The 16,378-nt window shown below is 45.8% G+C and overlaps 1 protein-coding gene across 2 annotated transcripts in view; it reads left to right on the forward strand.

The window, feature by feature from the left end:
- The first annotated feature begins 676 nt into the window (after window positions 1-676).
- LOC144146945 (3-oxoacyl-[acyl-carrier-protein] reductase FabG-like) overlaps window positions 677-16,378 on the forward strand; it is a 34,261-nt gene continuing 18,559 nt past the window's right edge. Inside the window, exons 1-3 of one of the 2 annotated variants that reach the window (XM_077678915.1) lie at window positions 677-924; window positions 10,728-10,867; window positions 13,736-13,828. In XM_077678915.1, the coding sequence (XP_077535041.1) occupies window positions 888-924; window positions 10,728-10,867; window positions 13,736-13,828 (270 nt within the window). In that variant the 5' untranslated portion in view covers window positions 677-887. The remainder of the gene's footprint in view (window positions 925-10,727; window positions 10,868-13,735; window positions 13,829-16,378) is intronic. The other variant, XM_077678913.1, reaches the window with a different exon arrangement.

The raw sequence follows: 16,378 nt of genomic DNA on the forward strand, positions 1-16,378 counted from the left end.
CTATAAACATTCCAGGCGCAGTTGGCGGCAAATTACGTTCCCGGGGTCGCGCTGTTGGATCGTACGTGCCCAAAAGGCAGTTTTCTGCGCCGGCTGCCGATGTATGTTTTTAGTTTTTGGCCGCCGGCTCGAACGAAACCTCCTTGTATACATAGCCACCGACACACTGCTTCAGCTGATCCCCCATGCTATAACGCTTCGGCCAGTGATCACTTTTCCTCTATTTTCCTTTTTGAACCAGGCAAAATATGTCGTAAATCGCAAACACGCGGCACGCACGCTCGCGGGCACGAGAGCGCCGAGCAGACGAATGCAGGAAGGTCGGATAAAAGCTACCGCCAACCAAACACGAGAGATGCGTCGGAATCGGAGACCGCCGCCGCCGGCCCAGCCATGGAGGAAGAAAAAGAAAAAAAGAAAAAAGGAGGTCACGTGCTGGGCCGACTGCGGCGGCTTGAGAAAGGGAAACGGCGGAGGGAGCGGCTTCAACGGAGGTGGGCTTGCGAAGGCTAGCTGCGTGACGTCGTGCCGTCTCCTAACTTTTTTCTTCCTCCATGGTTGTGCACATGGAGGGTTGTGCAAGGGACATCGACTACAGCGCCGCTTGTGTCTACCCTCTCAAAGCCCCGCTTGGATGGCCATGCGCGCCACTGGCGCACTAGACCTCTCTAGACCACTATCAGCACCTGTTCACCTGTTCGCCTGATCCGCCTGTTCTGCGATCAGCACAAGCGCACAAGCTATCCAGCTGCGCTATCCAGTGAGCGGCTAGCCGCATTCGCAGCGTTCATTCGTTGCTGTGTTTGGCGGAGGCGCAGGTAGAGCAGGTACCGCTCCTCCCAGTTCCGGCTTCTGGAAGAAACTTCGAGAACTTCAAAAGACCGAGCATGGCTAAACTACAGGGCAAAGTGACCCTCATCACAGGTACCCATTAGTTCGTCCCTTACTATTTCGAAATGCTTGCATTGACTTACTCGCAACGAACAGCTAAGCTTAGCGGCCGAATATGCGAGTGTAAGCTGGATACGAAAGCCACTTGGGAGTACTGCCTCGTGATTGAGATAAGGGTGGGCTACGTGCAGCAAACAGCGCGCGTGTTTAAAACTTTTCTGAAAGAAACGGCACTTTCGCAACTTTCGTTTGCGCTCAGTTGGCCGATCCTGTACAACACCGGCACGCCATCCTGCTGATCGAAGCCTCGGTGGTGGCGTGTGCTTGGCGGACACTGCAGTCAGCTTTGAGTGGGAAAGTACAAAAGGGCTGCATTGCAAACACGGTCAACCGATCCTAATAGCTGACTGTCAAAATTTTTACGGCTAAGTCAAATCCAATGTGTATCAACCTGCTGCATCTTTAGTTGGACTGGCTTTTAATTTTGCACAATGTGGTGCCTTCTGTTGGTGCAAAGCCAAAACTGCGATGGGGGCGGGCTCTCATGTGGCGTGCTTGCCCCCCGCGCCTCGTTGGAGCAGGTGCTATTTAACAGTAATTGTAGTAAGTATGCTTGCGCTAACAATACCGCCTGGCGTAATATGCCGTGCAGGTGTATATTAAATGTAACAAAAAAGAAGCTTGTTTAAGGGTGCAAAAATTTTTTGAAACACACAGTACTGTCCTGCCGCTGTGCATTAGCTCATACTCTCAAGAATACTAAAGTGAACTAAATTTGTTGTCTGTGCACATGGTTATATGCACTTCACCTCATTTTCAGGTTGAGATATTGGACCAAATGTAAACAGAATTGTCCATGCAAAGCGGCGATTGCATGGCCACTTGCTCTGTCACAAAGAACTTCAGTAGACACAGAAAACGTGATTGCATACTAGCGCGCCATAAGCCAAACATAAAGAAGAGCCCACTCATCTAATTTAACTTCTCCAGGAATCTGTTTGTAAACGGGACTGTTGACTGGCAGAGAGCTGTTTTTTTCTTTCCCTCTTATAGATAATGCTCCTGCAAGCTTGCGATTTGGCCAATATTTTTTTTTAAAAAACACAGAAAGGCGAACTATTTCATTGTGAACGCACACACACATTGAAGTAGGACAAGGAAAGTTTAAACATAAAAATATGTCTGTGCAGTATGTTAGCATCCGAATAGATACATGAACAAGTATACATATCAGAACCGCCCGACACAATCACAAAGCCATCGGACTTCAGTTTTTAGGGTTGTAGCGCCAACCGGTGCATCAGCAGTAAATGCTTTTTAAAGTAGACCTGCTTCATATCCACTGTAGTATATACAGCAGTGAAGTGTTATTTTTCGCACGCAGAGTTGCAATGACAGCGCTAGTAACGCCGCTGATCAAAAAGATCAGCGATGCGTCCAGCTCTGAAAAAACAATGATCGGATGATCGGATCCCTTTTTACATCACTGCCACGAAGTTTGCTGACACGTTACGAAGCCAAACAGCTCATCTACCAGCTGCATTCATGCCACATCCCGGACTCTGCTGCCGCAGACATAACAACCTGCAATTTATCTCTTCCCGCTAGTCTAGCATTTTCGTTTCACCTTGCTGCTGATCTAAGCGGAGCCAGATCATTGTGTAGCTTCAGCGTTCTTTGTCGAGGCGGAGTTATCACTTTGCGCGTCGACTGCAGTGTTACTGATTTTTGATATCGCTAGACGACCCTTGACAATGACAATTGTTTTAACACTGCCAATTGCTTTCGCCGCCGTCGACACAGTCGTTTTTATCAGTCAACGAACTTTGTTATGCCCCTGTGTAACCTCAATGCTGCCTGTCGCGTGAACCAGAAGTAGTGAAACAGCCACATTTTCTGTTGTTCTTTCTGGCCCTCCCCCATGTGCTGTTGTCTTGGGCAATGTGGCATCGCGGAAACCACTACAATTTACAGGGTTTGCCCACCACTTGCGATGTGGCGCTTCTACACCTCCTTGTGGTGCGATGCATGTGGAATGTGTTAAAGGGGGCCGTTGCTGCGCTTTTAAAGGGGCCATGCAGACAAAAGAAAGTTTGGTTCATTCGAAAGATTGCCTCGTTAGAATCATACTGACCCCATTCTTAATGTAAACTTCGCTCAAATAAAGTATATAATTAGGAAAAAAAAAAAGGAATGGCAGGGTTCGCACAGGTCCTTGAAAACCTTGAAAACCCTTGAATTTAGAAGTGTCAATTTCAAGGCCTGGAAAGTCCTGGAATTTTTTAGCGGTCCTTGAAAACCCTTGATTTTTCCGGGGAGAATCAATGGCCCTGTCTTTTCACAAGAATTTAAAGTGTTTGTCATGGATTTTAGGTGTTTACAAATGTAAAGAAACGTTGTAACAATCAAGTTTCAGTGTATTGCGTGAAATTACAAGTTTGGTGGATTTTCATTATTACAAGGCAACATTGGGAGCAGGCACTTGTCAATCCAATCCATATCACGATACAATCCAGTAAAAGCCAGCTTCTGTTCTCTATCTTGCATCTAGTCTGTGGACGGCCTTTCATTGCATGTTTGCTGTGCCTCATACGCTCCATCTGCGTTTGCTTTTACGTGCAAATGGTGGACGTGTACATAGTTCATCCTGCCTTGAAGCAACACTTGCTCGATTTAATTTCAGCTGATACTCTTGCTGACAAAGCAGGAGATACAGGCAACATTAACTAAGTTTTGAAATCAAACAGCCTCAGCAAAACACCAAGAAAAAAGAAAAACCTGTAAATACCAGCCATGAAATCAGAAAAATAAAGCTGGGGGAGCATTTACGAACCCGTTAGCACCTATCTAGATGTGCACTAATGTGCTTAGGTATTGTGCAATAAAAAACTTTTGCATTGTGTTGGAAAAGTTATAAATAATCCCAGATAAAACATTAGATGGGGACCTTGAAAATGTGTTTTCTGGTCCTTGAAAGTCCTTGAAAATCCTTGAATTTTTGCTTTTGAAGCCTGTACGAACCCTGAATGGCCATGTGACCCACTAGCTCATTTCTCGCAACAGAACCTATGATGTCGTACCAGCCAGCTCTGTGATTGGCAGAGGCTGGCAAAAGCAAACGCAAATTAGGCAGAGCTTTGAGCTTGCTGAACGAGCTATTTGTGCTTAAATTTAGGGTACATTCTTTTTATACCCGTAAGAATGGTTGGATAAACAGTGGAAGTTACGAAAGCACACGTAAACATAGAAGTACCGATGCGTACTGCTGCTGGTACTGCACGTAGCATGCTTGTTTTAGCTGCACAGTGCTGCGGCTCTTTGGGGTTGTCTCAGACGACACTGCTGATTGGCGTAAGCGACAGCGTCTTGCGGGACTACATTTGTTGAGTGAGCATCATGTTTCTTGAAATGATTATTTTCTGCCTGAACAAAAACAAGCGAGGTACAAATACGGTCAAAAACAAAGCAAAGGCAGAAAACGGGCCACTGTTTAGTGGTGGCACCATCTAGGCTGACTAATGGTAAACAGGTCTCCGCTTCACACCAAGTTTAGCTTGAAGACCCGTTCTTATGATGTCATTGCAGACGTCGTCAAAACACACGATTTGGCGAGAGAATCAAAGTTTTAAGTTATATTGATTATGTTCGCAGTGAATAAAGCATCGTTTGCTTCCGGACAAGCACTGGGGGCACTATAGAACACGAAATCTTTCGAATAAAGCAAACTTGTATTTTGTCTGCAGTGGCCCCTTTAAGTACCTTATTTTTGTTACTTCTGAAGTAGTGACCCCTGCAGGTAGTGGGGCAACCTTTTCAGTAACTATGTCTGCTTCGTGGACCTCGTGCCAGCATTTCTAAACCTTCTGACATCTAACACTGAATGAGATGCTATGGATCTCCCAAGCTTTTGTACGGCCAGTACATCTTTGATACACTAGTTTTTTAACTAAGTGCACACCTGGCGATTCTGTCGGGAATTCGTGATATTTTAATTGAGTTCAGAAAAGAGCACGACAACCCTGAACAGCTGTATGGCAAGCAGTGCGAGAGGGCAAGGGGGGGGGGGAACCAGCTCTGATCCTGACGACAGAGGCACTTGATTGACTGATTGTTTACCCAAAAGCTCCGGATCAATTTTTGGCCACCTGGGGATCTTTGACGTGTGCCAAAATCTCGAACACACGGGCGTTTTCACTTTTCGCCTCCGCCAAAAAAAGCAGCCACCGTGGGCGGGGATTTTCCAGCTGTGCTCTGTGGGACACCAACATGTTGACTAGGCGAGCTCACAAAATGCGGCGCTTCGCTCTCGTAATTGAATCTGCCATGTAGGGGATTGATTGCAGTCTCTTTGGAACAAGCCGTAACAATCACTGTAACAATTGAGCCCACCTCAAGTTAAAACTTTTGTGCCTTTTTTGAGAGGTTAGTTGCACTTAGGTTAGTTGCAATTAGTTGCACTTTTAGTATCCTTGGTTTCCCGTGATTCCCACAGTTTTTAAATTTCCCCTGTTTCTAAAGCTGGGGAAAAAAGAAAGAAGGAACAGAACCTTCTTTAGTGGAACCTTTTGGAAAACTGCAGCAAGATGCATGCTTGTTGGGATGCTTAGGAGCACCGACAAGTGGGCAAGTTGGTATGGAGACATGCTAAATAAAAGCGCAGAAAAACGCGGGACAAAGTGTAGTTCTTCCTTTGTGGTCCTGTGTAGTTCTTCTCTTTGTCCCGCGTTTTTCTGCGCTTTTATTTAGCTTGTTGGGATGCCTCACAACCCTGCGAGTGGGAAACCAGCTGGGTTCGTGCTGATGTATTATAACGGATACCACTCCTGTTAGTCGCGTTACGCTGAATTTTCTCACCTTTTTTCATGTCTGCATTTACTGTTAACGTAACGGGCTCACCCATTACGACACAAACCCAGCTGGTTGCTCAAATGTATTGTGCATGCCTTCTAAAGAGAGACCTGCCGCGGTGGCTCAGTGGCTAAGGCATTGTGCTGCTGAGCACAAGGATGTGGTTTCGATTCCCGGTCGCGGCGACTGCTTTTCTGATGGAGGCGAAAAGCACAAACACCCCGTGTTCGAGATTTTGGCACACGTTAAAGATCCCCAGGTGGTCAAAACTAATCTGGAGCCTTCCACTATGGCGCGCCTCATCGCCTGTGTTGTATCGGCGCGTTAAACCCTACAATCAATCAGTCAATCAACCTTTTGAGAGAGCCATGCGCGTGGGTATCTAAGTGTGCGTGGTACGCAGCAACTTGTACTTGCTTGACTTTTTCACGCTTTGCTGTTAAAGGGGCCGTGAAGACGAAATAAAACTGTTTAATTTGAAAGAACTTGAATTTGGTTACTCACCCAGCTTCATTCCAGTCGCGTAAGACGTTTTTTTTTAACCATAAAAATGCAAGAACTATTGAGAAACCTCCAAACTTTATGCTGCAGTGATGTGTTTTGGGCAGGAATGGCGTCATATGTGGGCCAGCACTAACAATGGAATTATCACTGTGTTAAAGGCCAACTGCAGTCAAATGTCACCCCGACCAAATTTATTTTTAATGTGTAGTAAATACTCCCAAATCAGCTGGGACATGAGTGGTAGCCCTGTGAAACACCTCGTTAATCAGTCAGAAGCGTTTAAAAAAGCTCCGCCACAGACCACGCTGCACCTGCCGACGGATCGCATAAACAGCCATGATGCACCTGTGACGCTCCGGCCGACGGAGGCTTCTTCCTCTAGCCGGCCACACAGCTGGAGAACCGGTCGAGCTCTGCCGCGAACGCTTCACCCATTTGCTCCCCCTTGCGCTGCTGAGCACGAGGTCGCGGGTTCGATTCTCTGCCGCGGCGGCCGCTTTTCTCATGGAGGCGAAAGGCGAAAACGCCCGCGTGTACGAGATTTCGGCGCACGTAAAAGATCCCCAGGTGGTGCAAATTAATCCGGAGCCCTCCACTACGGCGTGCCTCATCGCCTGCGTTGCGTCGGCGCTTTAAACCCTGCAATCAATCAACCAATCATTTGCTTGCTTCCGAGCTGCTGACCGTCCGGCCACTTGTTGGACGGCTGCAACTTCACTTCAATGGCCGCGCTGTCCTCGATTTCGGTTTCAAAATTGCAGATTTTTGCCGACCACTCGCAGAATCCACGCACGTGTGTTTCAGCGGTTGTACTTTGCGTCTTGCTTTCTTTTTAGGCACACCGTACGGAAATAGTGTTTTCAAGAGGTCGAAATTTTGAGTGCAGTTGGCCTTTAGCTGCACGTCCGCTTTTGACGGGCGCGATTAAAAAGATTTAGAGGCCCCACTACCTTAGCGACGGTTTAGGTCAGCATTTGACAATCACACAAACAAGACTCTGTGACATCATAGAAAAATTGCTGAAAAGTGGGCGGGAAGTTGCCACTGCTTCACACATTTTCTTGCATATCTCCTTTATTTGTTCAGAGTTTGCGATAAAATAGGTACGATTATTATCGGGATAAAGCTGTCTCTCTAATGAACCAGACTCGTATTTTGACCCGCCGCGGTGGCTCAGTGGCTAAGGCGTTGCGCTGCTGAGCACGAAGTTGCGGGTTCGATTCCCGGCCGCGGCGGCCGCTTTTCTGATGGAGGCGAAAAGCAAAAACGCCCGTGTGTACGAGATTTCGGCGCACGTTAAAGATCCCCAGGTGGTCAAAATTAATCCGGAGCCCTCCACTACGGCGCGCCTCATCGCCTGCGTTGCGTCGGCGCGTTAAACCCCACAATCAATCAGACTCGTATTTTGTCTTCATGGCCCCTTTAATGATAGTGGCTGTCCATACAGAGCACCTTTCAGTGATATTCCTATCCGAGGTCGTGGACAAAGTGCCCAGTCCCCCACTTGAACTACTCCCAAACTACAACTGCTCCCGCCCAGCGCTGGGGGCTATCTGCAACTTATTACTCCAGTGTCCCAGTCCTTGCTGTGAAGCCTCCGTTGTTTGCAGCAAGGGCAATCTACAGTGGGTGCAGCAGAATGGACTATCGGGCCAGTGTTCATCTCGGGGGGAAAAGAGCACTCAAATAACAACGGCGCTGTGCTGTCCGTTCCTCTTTTTACCTCTATAGTTCGAGTGCATTTTACCACCGAGATGCTGCAGCGTGTGCCTGGTAATGCTTGTTTGACGGTGTGAATGTGACCCTTGCTCGCTCCAAATGAGGCGAAAACACCACCGCTCAATATTCTTCTAGGCTTGCCACTGCTGGCACAGCAATGCAGTACTTTGTGGCTTTACCTGTTGCATAAATTAGCTGACAATTGGGTTCAGCTTGTATAACACTGTTATTCCCCTTCTTCCTGCTTGAATAGCTTGCTAACCCTTTGGAGCGCAAAGTGCTGGCTTCTCAGAGCCAACCAGGGCTTTTAACAAGCTCCTCCTTTTACCACTGCCATTGAAGGTTGGAACAAAGTGCCCATCTGCAACATCAATGAATGCAGTCCTTTAAAATGATTAATCAATGAATGCAGTCCTTTTAACGGATCATCTCGCCTGCTAGCAACTTTTGCATGGGCGTGGTTTCCTGTCTGTCGAGGCTAGGGGGAGGAAGCAAATACACCTGCCATACAAACTGTGTTTTTATGATCTCTCGTTATGTCGTTTACATGCATTAACCTTTCCCTTTCTGTTTTTCTGCGGTACCTGAGTTGCACGGAGTGGGCGCATAAAACCTGGCGAGCAAGCTGCGCAATATCCCATTATGCTGGTTGATTGCTCATGTCTGGCTTTCCCTTCGGCAGTAATGGGCTTAATTTGGAAACGCCTTCCTGTTAAGGCAGATGTAAACAGGCCTTAACCACCGCAGAGTGTTGTATCCTCTCCTCGCCAGAGCAGGACGTGTTCACCCTGGTGTAGTGTTTGGCCACACCCTCCTAATGATATGAGAGAGGCCTTTGACCTAGTAGTAAGTGGGATTCTTTGGCGTCGTTGAACCTTTAGGATTCTGGAGGATCCTTTGGGAACCTCTGCGATTCTTCAACCCCTTCATGACGAGGTAAACAGCGATCTTGCGATCTGAAGGCTTAACAGCAACTAAGTAGACCCAGTGTGAGTGCATGCCAGTCACAGAATGGTGGCAGGCATCAATGACGGTGGTGTCGTTGGTGCAGTGCTGGTTATGATGAAGATGCTAAAATACTAATATAATAGTGTGGGTGATCATGCTCGTGACTGGCATTGATAATGCTGCACTGTTATCATTATCAGATTCACTTATTTCCAGTTGTACATAGGGTGACCAGACGTCCCATCTTTTTGCCCCCCAGTGAACAATCGTGTCCTGTTTTCGCGGGACTGCATCGTTTCAAAATTGGCGCAAAGCAAGTTGATCAAATAAAAAAAAATGCAGACTCTCCACGAGTATATTATACAAACATGACCTGAAATATTTTGAAATATTTACCAAGAGAGTAAAATTTAGATCTGTCCTTATTGAATAACACTTTGAAGTCTCTTGTCGGCGACGACTTTGAAGAGGCGTTATTGTCAAGCAAAGCATTGAAAAGAAACTCTTCAGGTATTTCAGTCCCTAAGAGATGGGTGGAAGTCTTTAAGGAGATGACAACAGGAGATATATACTGTGCTGAGATTTCTCGCCTAGTTTTTTTCCATTGTGAGCTCGACCATTGCATGCAATGTTACTTGTGCGGCTGAACTTTCTGTTCAAGTGCGAAGAATTTTACAACCGAGCCTTGTGGCATGAAGTCCTGCTTGTTAAAAAAATTAAATCGTTGGCAAAATACACCAGCGAAGGACTGGGAGTGGGACCTTCGAAATGAATGCTCGTAATAAAACTGTGAACGGGACTGTTCTCTCGGCATGGATGAGGGCTAGTGTGAAAAATGTAACGGTTTAAATTAGAGCAGTTCTCACATTAGAAATTTATCTCACACCCCCAATCATTTCCCGACCCCTCTCCACCTGCCGGTTTGTCCCGTTTTCTACATCCAGGAATATGGTCTCCCTAGTTTTACATCAAAAGGCAGAACTGTGGAAAGGAATTTAAAAGATGTTGGAACTCTTGACGGAGGTCGCCCCTCCCTTAAGGACAAAGCAACATGTAAAAAATTTCAGTTGAAAGTTGCAAAGACCGTTAAAGTATTAATATGAATTGAGCGAGGAATGAAATCTGTGTAGTGTACTAGCAAGTGCGATCTTTCCTCACTCGCCACTGCTGAATTCTGAATTGGGGTCCTCCTGCTTATGAATACACACCGTGGGGACTTCATGGGTGTAGTGAATAATAATCCCTGTCATGATAATCAGGGACAGTGGTAATCCCTATCGGGGACAATAATTCATTGTCCCTGCAGAAGAAAGTGTATGACAGCTGCATCTTACCGGTACCCACCTACGGGGCCGAAACTTGGAGGCTCACTAAGAGGGTTCAACTGAAATTGAAGACGACTCTGCGAGCAATGGAACGGAAGGTGATGGGTGTAACATTAAGGGACAAGAAGAGAGTGGAGTGGGTCAGGGAACAAACACGTGTTAAGGACATATTAGTAGAGATTAAGAAGAAGAAATGGACGTGGGCAGGGCATGTAATGCGAAGGCAAGATAACCGTTGGTCATTAAGAGTAACAGAGTGGATCCCTAGAGAAGCCAAGCGTGGCAGGGGGTAACAGAAAGTTAGATGGGCAGATGAGATCAAGAAGTTTGCGGGAATAAATTGGCCGCAGTTAGTGCAGGACCGGGGTAATTGGAGACCTATGGGAGAGGCCTTTGTCCGGCAGCGGGCATAGATATGCTGATGATGACGCTTATGAATGATAATCAGAGGTGATGATGATAATGATGGAAGCATGTGGTGTGCCCCTGCAGGTGCCTCTTCAGGCATTGGGGAGGCGACGGCCCTGCACTTTGCCTCCCTGGGCAGCTGGCTGTCCCTGACGGGCCGCAAGAAGGACGTCCTGGACAAGGTGGCAGCCGAGTGCAGCACCAGGGGCATCCCCAAGGACAAGGTGGGGGGGCACTGGGGCTGACCTGGGGGACTCCTTCCTCTGTCGGCTGCAGGGTGGTGTAGATGGCCTGCTCTCCCAACCTGTGCAGGGAAGGGAGCCAGCCGACTTGCTAAATGTCAGCCTAATGAACTGGACCGTGTGCTTGCTGAAATTCAGACACTTGCCGTGTTGAATGCATTGGCCCTTACAGCGAGGCAGGGAAGGCTGATCGGTGTGCGGACACTTGACATGAAAATGTTTCATTGCAGAACTTGAAACATGTACATCTCGTTCTAGTGTCGACATGTATACATCACAAAGTTGCTTCATGAACTGCAGCTTGGTTCACGCTTTTTGGTGGCCTCCGTTGTGGCTTACCAGCTAAGCCTAAAAAAAGCTCTGCAAAGTGATTGCAGGCAAAGATCTGCAATTTTTAACGAAGAATCTTACTTATGCTGAAGTACTTTGGTAACATGAATTTTATCCTCTGCTATGGTGTTGGAAAAAACTTCTCTGCACATACATCACATTGGATTAGCGTCTTCGTCAGTATTACCGTCATCTCTTATGTTACTCACTTTTTTAAATTTAAATAAACGATCCCCTAATGCTGTTGCACACCCCGTAAAGGCTAGGTTATTTGCTGTTATTAGAAAATCGCTAACCATGGTGACCGATGACTGCTGAACCATTCCTTGCATAACATTATTAGATTGTGTAATCAACGAGGAGAGTTTGAGTGTAGGCTCCACAATGTTCCACATATATAGTAAAATTAAGGACTTCTCCTGAAATGCTTTTCTGGAGTATTACTTGCAGAAACACAAAAAAGGGAGGAACTGCACTTTATAACAACTTTAAGGAAAGAGATTGCCTACTATTTCATCTTTGCCTGAACCTTAGAGGTGATACTAAATTCAAGGAATTATGAAAATTTCGTAATAACATAAATATTGAAATAAAGATATGGAGAGGTACGAACTACAGGTGTAAGTTTGAACACATTGGTCAACCACATGAATTTTCGAGAGTCTTCAATCAGTTAGGCAGTAGACAATAAGTGAGTCACGTTTTTCCATGTTCATTAGGTATGAACATGGAGATATGAACATGCAACCTGTGTCTGAAACTGAATTTTGCGAGCTTTAGAATGGGCGATTTGTTTCTGGTGCTAAATGTCTGGGAATACCTGTCGAGTAGCTCGCGATTCAATTCAGTATTTGAAAACTTGTATTCCAGGTGCAATTTTCATTTCTTCTGCTTATGAGCTTGAAGTCATGAACACTGTTCTTTCATTGAAGCCTAGCTGGGCTGCTGGTCCAGATGGTATAAAAGCGTGGCCAATGAAGTTAATCGCCCCCTTCATAGCATTACCTTTTGCTCACGTACGCGATTGTGTCTTACACGACGGTGTATATCTGAATGAGCTCAAAATTGGTCGGGTTACCGTAGTACACAAGGGTGTGGCAAAGAATGATTTTAACAATTACCAGCCAATTTTTGTCTGAAGGATTTTTTTAAAAGGTTTTAGAATCCTTAATTCTGAAAGGGTTCACTGATTACTTGAATCGCTTCAAGATAATAACGCTAAGGCAATTCGGCTTTGTAAAAGGAAAGTTTACGGAATCAGCCCTGCTTACAATCAAGGAAAAGCTAATTGAAAACATCGGAAAAAATTTACACAATTGGTATATTTCTTGATATTAACAATGCATTTGACTCCATAAATCACCGGATATTAATTTAAAAAGTTAGACAGTTGTGGCATAAAGAGAAACTCGCAGAGCCTCATTGAAAGTTATCTTAGTAATGGTAAACAGTATGTAATGTTTGGTGAATATGCATCGGGATATCAAATTACTATTAGAAACGGTGCCCCACAAGGTTTCATTTTAGGACCGCTTCTTTTCTTGCCATATATAAATGACCGCACACACAAGACATTATACTAGTATATGCAGACGATACTAACATGTTTTTCATAGGGGATAACATGGGTGTCTTAAATTGGTAGTGACCGGCTGGCTTAAGGAACTTTCTGCGCGGCTTTTGACAAATGATCTAGAACTAAATACAAAGAAAGCAAAGTACGTAATTTCCAGATCTAGAAACAGTTCTTTGGACAAGAATTTCAAACTGTCTTTTAAATGAATTTATTCAATCTGCGAACAGTACGAAATTTCTTGGCGTATATTGGCGTACAAAAACACCTACAAATATGTCCTTTTTTTCTCTTTTGCTTCACATTCGCAAACTGCATCCAGCCAGAAGACAACACTACTGTATTTATTCGTGAAAAGGGACTAATTTTTTTCCAGAACAAATAGTACCAGCTTGAGTGGGCAGTCATTATTTGGAGTAAAGTGGTGAGCATTTGTTTGTGAGGGCTCAGAGCTATACATAAGTAGGTTGCCTCTCCAGGTTCTTGCATAGCTGCCATAAGCACGACTGGAGATTTGTTATTTTGAAATTTCGTGTAACCAACAAAATGCTTCTCCCCACTGCAGTGGTTCAACGAGCAAAGTAGTTGTGCACTGTGAACAGGTCACAAACGAGTTTATCTTCCAGCAGTAGTGGCTGCTTTTCTACTGTAGGCCATGTTTGCGAGCTTTGAGCACAAGTTAAGGTTCCCAGGAAGACTAAATTGAACCGTAACCTTCCGTAATAGTGCTCATCTTAGCCTCAGCTGTAACTTTTGGCATGTAAAACTCTCTTAACTCACATTAATACTTTGCTTTCAGCACCTTTTATCTTAAAAGCACATGGCAAAAACCTGCTTTTTTATCGAAGAGCACCTCTGTGGATGCAATACCAGCTGATGTCGGGTAGTTGTGTACCGTAGTACCGCAGTGCAGCCATTTGGTAATGCATTTCCCCTTTGTGCCACAGATCCTAGTGGTGCCAGGAGACATAAGCAAGGAGGCCGATGTTGCTGCCGTTGTGTCCAAGACGCTGGAGCACTTTGGCAAGATCGACATCCTGGTGAGAGGGCATCTGTTGTGGCAGGCAATGCGTGTGTGTTTGCGAAGGTTTGTGTCGTAACTGGCTGGCTTGCTCATGCTGAAGTCTCGTACGGGAATTGCGGGAAGGGTTGTTGAAGTCGTTGGAAGACTGCACTGCGATTTTTCCGAAAGGGTGATGCCCTGCACATGGCACACAACTTGGCGAATTTCAGAAAGTTGAACAGGGTTTTAGGTGAATCTTATCGCTCAGCTACCAACTCAAGAAACGCTCGCTACTGTCCCTCTGACCCTCAAGCAAGCACCTTGTGCATGCAGTTCTTTGCGCCGAGGGAAGTGCCACTGGCGAGGCTTTGACCGCTGACCGAATCAGTTGGTGGTGTAGATGGGTTCCACAGTGAAACCGTTTAACTGCGAAGGAAAATTTGACATCCACCTCAATGGTGCCATACGGCTACAAAAAAAAGCCCACAGCTTTCTCGAAAACTTCGCAGTTGGAGAGAAATTCGTCCTGGTCCAGGACTCGAACCCAGGACCACCGCTTAACTGGAGCAGTCGCTCTACCAACTCAGCTAACCAGGAGGCTAGTCATTTCTAGCGATTGTCAAACTTTCCTTTACTTACACCACCTTGGGGATTTCCCCAAAGTTTGGTCGATTAAAACCGTTCAATTGCTTGTGTTCCGGAGAGGGCATAAGGGCAGAGTGGGGGGGCGTGCCATTGCACCAGCTGTGTCAAACTTCACTATACGTTTGCCCCCATGGCGACACTGCGCCGAGCAGCATCTAGGTTTCGTGTTGCTGTGCATGTGTGTGTGTGTGTTCACTGCGAACTCTAGTATCCTGAAAGTTGAGCTTTTGCTCGCCAAACTTCCCCCGTGAAAATGGAAAGAGCATTTCTAGCAAGCAATCATAATTTACGGCTTCATTTCTGACTAGATTATTAGATTCCAGCTGGAATCGACAGCTTCTAAAACTATAAAAATTCTTAGTTTAGCTAGAGACGATTATTTCCAGCTTGCGGGTTTTTTTTTTTCTTCTTCTAGCTGGACTGACAAATGCTAGCTCGAAGTAAATCTCAATCCAGCTAGAAATGAACTAGAAACTGAATTTCTGGCTAGAAATTCTGCTATTGTCTCTTCAATTTCAATTTTCAATATCGAAACATGGCTTATACCTAAACTTAGACCTCAAGCTTTTAGTACATCTTATCACCTAAATGCACAGTTTGAGTAGATCGGTTGATTAGAGGCACCACTTGCAAGATCAGCAGAATCAAAATGAAAGTGCGTGCATGTATGTACGCGTTTTACTTATATGTATGACTGCCCTCAACACTCGAGAGAAATACAGTTTGCTCATACCTCCCACCAGAATTTGGTGTCGCCTCTACGTCATGCACTAAAAAGCTTCATTGGTCATCTACCTTCACCTTCACAGAGTGAAGTGGGTCACGATTTTTTATTTATTCTCAGTGATTAGCATCAGCCGAGAAGATCAGGTTTATCTTACTCTAATGACACAGTGCTGTGGCTTTCTTCTTTATCTAGAAGGCGTTGAAAAGACGCTCCCTGCCCCTTTTATCCCCTGGGTCAGCTTGCAGCTGGAGATAAGAGGGGGCAGTGCTTAGGTAGCTCTTTCCAGGGACAGCGTGGCTGCATGGAAGGCAGCAGTCGTTAATCTCTTATGAGCGCTAGAAAGATAGCACATGTGGCACAAATAATTGCCACGTGGCAGTGTGCCTTCTTTTATGTTTAAAAACAATTATCATGCACGGAATGCCCCCCCCATGATCTCCCACAAATCCTCAAAGATGGGAGAAGGCTGATAAGCCTCAATTTTTATAACTGATAATGAAGAAAGGGACCATTGTACCAAGCAGTTTATTTTGCCATCTAATATACAGTGAAGTTGATTCTGCTGCAACCGTTCATTGTTGTATCTGATGTAGTATTGTAACCGGCATTGTGTAAGCTTATCCGAGGTCTGCGTCATTCTTTGTGCACCCTGCAGTCTGAATTTTCTCAGTACATCCGGGTTTACGTTGGGCAGCCGTGGTGGCTATTGGCCCATGTTTTTTTAAGTGCAGAGCACTTTAGGGGCTCGCTGGACCCTAGTAGAGCAGCAGGGTGTCCCGTCGCAGCAGCTGTCGTCGTGGAGTAACCCAGGGGCTTTGAAAGCCAAGCGGTGTATACAGTCATAAGCGTTCGAAACTCTTAAACCGCTGGCGCTTGTCATACACTTCCCCGTTGTTTAGCACAAAGGAAACTGCAGGTACATTTGAGGCAAAATATACATAATTAAGCAACAGCGCCCGCATTTATTTAGTTTGGAACGCTCGTTGGGTTGGCTATTACGATAGTAAGCAAAAAAAAAGGGGGCAGTGCAACGCTGGCACGTGCGGGTGGAAAAGCAAGCACAAAAAGAACAGAACTCCCGCTGGCACTGTTTCAGGCAGGGGGCGCGCGAGCCCTGCGGAGGCGGGAAATTTGAATTGCTTTGGGTGGTAGCAGTGAGCGGATAACAGCGCTACAGCCCATTATGGCGAATCACTTTCTCTGCACTTCCGTCAG

Source organism: Haemaphysalis longicornis, unplaced genomic scaffold (genome assembly GCF_048455015.1).
Source record: "Haemaphysalis longicornis isolate Haplotype H1 unplaced genomic scaffold, Haemaphysalis longicornis Haplotype H1 scaffold_7, whole genome shotgun sequence".
NCBI lineage: Eukaryota > Metazoa > Arthropoda > Arachnida > Ixodida > Ixodidae > Haemaphysalis > Haemaphysalis longicornis.